General features: G+C 30.6%; 1 protein-coding gene across 1 annotated transcript; it reads right to left on the bottom strand.

The window, feature by feature from the left end:
* Positions 1–2210: 2210 nt before the first annotated feature.
* LOC145068957 (MIZU-KUSSEI-like protein (Protein of unknown function, DUF617)) lies at positions 2211–3242 on the bottom strand. The gene has a single exon (XM_079015917.1). It carries the CDS (start codon positions 3168–3170, stop codon positions 2415–2417), a length of 756 nt encoding a protein of 251 aa, XP_078872043.1. The 5' UTR covers positions 3171–3242; the 3' UTR covers positions 2211–2414.
* Between the last annotated feature and the right edge of the window lie 1657 nt (positions 3243–4899).

The raw sequence follows: 4899 nt of genomic DNA, 5'->3' as shown, positions 1-4899 counted from the left end.
TATGGTTGGCACATAGCACATCCTATTACATGTTCGATATGTATGACTCGTATATTATGTATGGTATGTGTTATTTTGGGGAACTCACTAAGTTTTGTGCTTACAGTTGTTTTCTATGGTTTCAGGTACTTCCGGTTCGAAAAGGAAGGGCTCGGTTTGATCGCAGCGCATACACCCATGTTTTTCCGCAACTGTGTGATTTTGGGATTGTACTCTGATAACTGTTTTATTATAAAATACTTCTAACTGTTCTAGTAAATGACAAATGGGTGTTTTGATTGTATTAAAAATGAAATTTTTACCTTGTTATTTTGGGATGTTACATGAAGGGTTCAATCCTTAGGACACCCTGATTCTCGAGTATTTGACATGTATATTATACTAATGTGTAAGTTCAATCTTCAAGTTATTTTCATTTATGCATTAGTTTGATTTTGTGTTTGATTTTAGTTAATTAAGGAGTGCCTTAAAATGAGGAAGGAATGTTGGTGATATTATTGTTATCAACATATTTTGGAGTAGTTATTATTACTATTGAGATATGCTGAGTTATATTTTTACTAATTGAATTAGAGGTGATGGGTGCACACTCGGAGTGATAAATGTGAACTCGGGAATACGGGGGTCCGGGGGCAATGCCCATCGGTGCAGAGATCTAAGGGGATGCATCCCTTTGGCAGGGTCCAAGGGGCAGCGCCCTTGACACCCCAAAACCTAAACGAATTTTTGTATCGGGTGAGACTTTAACCATGCACTTTCCCACCAAAAACTTACTATATGATATCATCATGATGCAGACGTTAGTTATTTCCATTAACTAACAATTTTTGGCGCTAATTCTGCATGCAACAAAAAATAACCATATTTCTCTCTAGTATAAGAATTTTTTTTGGTTCCAGAAAACGGATTAACACTTACATACATGAAAATCATACATTGATTTGTTCTATCTCTTAAGAACACAAAAACAAAAAGGTATTTTGTGTCTCACATTTTAAATTAGGCCTGTAATTCATATTGGTTCATTTTTAGATTATTCCACTTCCGAATTCAAATACGACAGACAAAATGAACGAATTACAAATTTCGAAAAGTATTTGATAAACACGACCGTTGAATATATCCAAGTTTCTATTTATTGTTATTATATTCCTTTATTTTCTAACACAATAAGATAATATCATCAGTAATTATTAATATTATCCTATTTTAATCAGATCAAACAAGTTGATTGGTCAAACTGAAAAATATAAAATTACTTAAAAACGAACAAAAACCAAAATTCCCTTTTAGATAATAACCATTAGCTTAATTATGGGGACAGCACCCTGTGGAATAAGGCCCATTTTTGTAGTGCCCACAGTTTATATAGTTTTATTTTGGAGAATGTTAAGTTTTGTAAACCGTGTAAAACATTAACAATTTTTTGTCTTTTTCTCCGAATAGACATGTGGTGTTGATCCGAAACAATTTTTATTTCATATATTTTGTTTCGTATAAATAATTAACTATGTTTACTTAATACGATCTAATAAATTATATATATATATATATATATATATATATATATATATATATATATATATATATATATACTAATAAAAAAGTAGTCTTTTTGTCAAGTGTCATAATATTAGAACTCCTAATTAATATGATGTCACTTGTCATTCTATTAATTCTCTATTTTAAATTCATTAAACCTTCTAATTAATGTGATTTGTCAATCTATTTATTCTTTATTTTAAATTTTATATTATTGTTTTCATTAGTCCAGAAATAAAAAGAATCTAATATATATGATAAATTAATTCCACATATTTATTTGAATCAATAATTATAATTTTACATAACTAATAAAAAAATCTCTTAATTAATAATGTATTTAAAATTTTATATAAAATAATTGATTATAATTTTGAATTTTTAATTATGAATATTTAATTAATTTTGTAACCGTGGTTTCCACGGGTTATAAACTATTATATATATATATATATATATATATATATATATATATATATATATATATATATATATATATATATATATATATATATATATTTTGATAGCATTTTATCAGTGTTTTAATTTTAATTAATCTTTTCCTTTCACACATTTGACCCATAAAATTAAAAACAATTTAAATATTAAAATTAATAAATAATTTAAATATATTCATGCGTAATGAAATGAATCAAACGGCTATCATAAAAACAACGAGATTTTGTTCACATTTGTATCAATACATGTTAGTAGAGTAATTAACAAAATTACTCATCTACCCCTCTTCCATGAAATATTACACAAAAATTCGCCTGCCTTCTAAACAAAATATATTTTCCAACTAAAAAACAAATAATAATAATTAATCAAGAAACTCCATAATTTTCAAGAAATCTTGAACCCCAAAATGGTCACCGTGACCTCATCAAGAAGATGCTTAGTTCTTGACCAAGACACCCATCTGGATTAATCAGATGAAAAGATTCAGAATCTGGTCCACCCATAATGCATTCATAGCTAGCCCTCATGTATATCAGCTCACCGCCATTATCGCCGCCGGATTCAAATCCAAAAGATGGAATAACACCAGCACCCACAGTCGTGGATTGAATCGATTTGAGCATGAGACGGATTGGTTCGGTGGCTTTTTTCCGGACGGCAAACCCTACTTTCCGACCATTACAGAACATGGTCCAGACGGGGACAGACCGGAGTGGACATGATCCAAGTTCAGATTCAGGTGAGTTGTGGCATTCGAGGGCTAATCGGACTAGCCCAAACCGCATTTCTTGAACGAGGGACTGGGTTGGGATGGAAAGCTCGAGGAGGAGCGAAGGTCTGGTTTTCAGACGGTCGTGTTGGACAGCGAACCAGACGTGGCCGCGGCGGTGGCCGAAGATGGTGCCGATGACCATGGTTTTGGAGGAGCGTGGTGGTGCCATTGGGTTGTGGGAAGAGTGTACGACGGGGGAGGAGGAGTCTGAGTCGTGATCTTCTTGGTCATCGGAAACTGGGGTTTCTTCTGTTTGTGTTGATGGGTTGATGTCGTCGCGGAGGGAGGTGCTGAGGCGTTTCTTGGTGGTGGTCGTGCTTCTGATGTCGGAAATGCTTGCACTAGACGTAAAACAGGGGAAGAGTACTCGACGGAGGGAGCCGATTTTGGTCATGTCGACGGTGAGAGAGAGAATGAGAATGAAGGAATGATTTGTCTTTTTGTTGAAGTTTGGAGATGGATGCCACAAATAAAATGGAGGATATATATATATATATATATATATATATATATATATATATATATATATATATATATATATATATATATATATATATATATATATATATATATATATAGGATAAGGTTCAATAGAGAACCATAATTAATCAAGGAAATAATTTTTTTTTCAACTTTTAAAACTTATTTTTATCAAAAACTACAGAAATTCATAACTTTTTATCTTTTTTTTCCAATGATATAAAATTCGATCTTTTTAACGTCAAATTCACAATGTGAATCTTTGAAAATTCACAACGTGAATCCGAAAAATATTTTTCACATTCACAATGTTAATATTTAAATTTAGATATTTTTAGATTTTTTTTTTCCGATAAAAAGTAAGCTCTAGAAATTGAAAAAAAGATTTGGTTCCTTGAAGAACCAATGATTATGGTTCTCTATTGAACTTTTCCCTGTGTGTGTATATATATATATATATATATATATATATATATATATATATATATATATATATATATAGGTTCATATAAAAACTATAACTATTGTGTAAATGTATGACACATTTTTAGCCAATAAAAATCAATTAATGAATGTTAAATGAGAATCTTATAACTAGGGGTGTCAATTTGGTTGAATCTGTTTGATCCGATCCAATTAAGTAAATCCAAACTGATTTCGGTTTTCAAAACATGGATTCGAATTGTCCAAAGTAAATTCAAATCCGATCCAATCCGATCCTATTACAATTCTCTTGGATTGGTTTTTATAATTCAGTTTTTAAAAACTGAAACATTTTAAAACGACATATAATTATAATATTACCCAACTTTACACAAAAAAAAAACAAATAATTTAGTTGTGATTTGAAATTTATAAATAACTAATAAGAAGATATATATTATAGTTAAATATTTTTTAGATACAAAACTTTCGAGAGAAAATACATATTAATGTTTTTTTTATCCGGTGAAACGTTTTGAACCTATTTAAAAAAATAAATTACAAAATTAATAAATAGTTATAGATATATATTATAAATAGATAAATAATAAATGTTTATTCGGTTTTTTTGGACTATTTGGTTCTTATTTTATAAACCAAAATCAATCCGAAATCCAAAATAATAATTCGGTTTTGTTGAAAACCAATACAAAAATCTGAATATCTTAACCAAATAGTCCAATCCAAATTGTCCAATTGGATAATTCGGTTTTATCCGAATAGTGAACAACCCTACTTATAACTATGGTAATTGTACGTAACAAGGAATTTGGTTTCAAAAGCATTAACTATAAGTTCGACCTAATTATGGGATTTTCTTTTGGGATAAAATTGGATTTAGTGTGTTCCTCTTTCATGTTTCGTTCAGAAAAAGGGAGAACAACCAGGCTCCTATACTGGATCCATTTAGAAACTCGAGCACCCACAAGGATGTAATACTGCGTTCGACCACCAAATACTGCCATCATCTGTCACCCCTTCCACGACCAAGCACACCTTCATCGTCACCATCCATAACCGATGAAGTTAGGTATGTGCTTTCTCTCCCTCTCTTAATTTTTACAGGATGCGCTTTGGATTCCACCATTTGGAATTCGTCTCCCTTTTTATTTTTTGTTCTAGGTTTCTATACAATCAAGTTTTTTTGAAACTTATACGAG

Source organism: Lactuca serriola, chromosome 8 (assembly GCF_051521515.1).
Source record: "Lactuca serriola cultivar US96UC23 chromosome 8, Lser_US96UC23_V15, whole genome shotgun sequence".
Lineage (NCBI taxonomy): Eukaryota > Viridiplantae > Streptophyta > Magnoliopsida > Asterales > Asteraceae > Lactuca > Lactuca serriola.
Note: the sequence above shows the minus strand (reverse complement) of the source record. Positions and strands in the feature narration are given on the sequence as shown.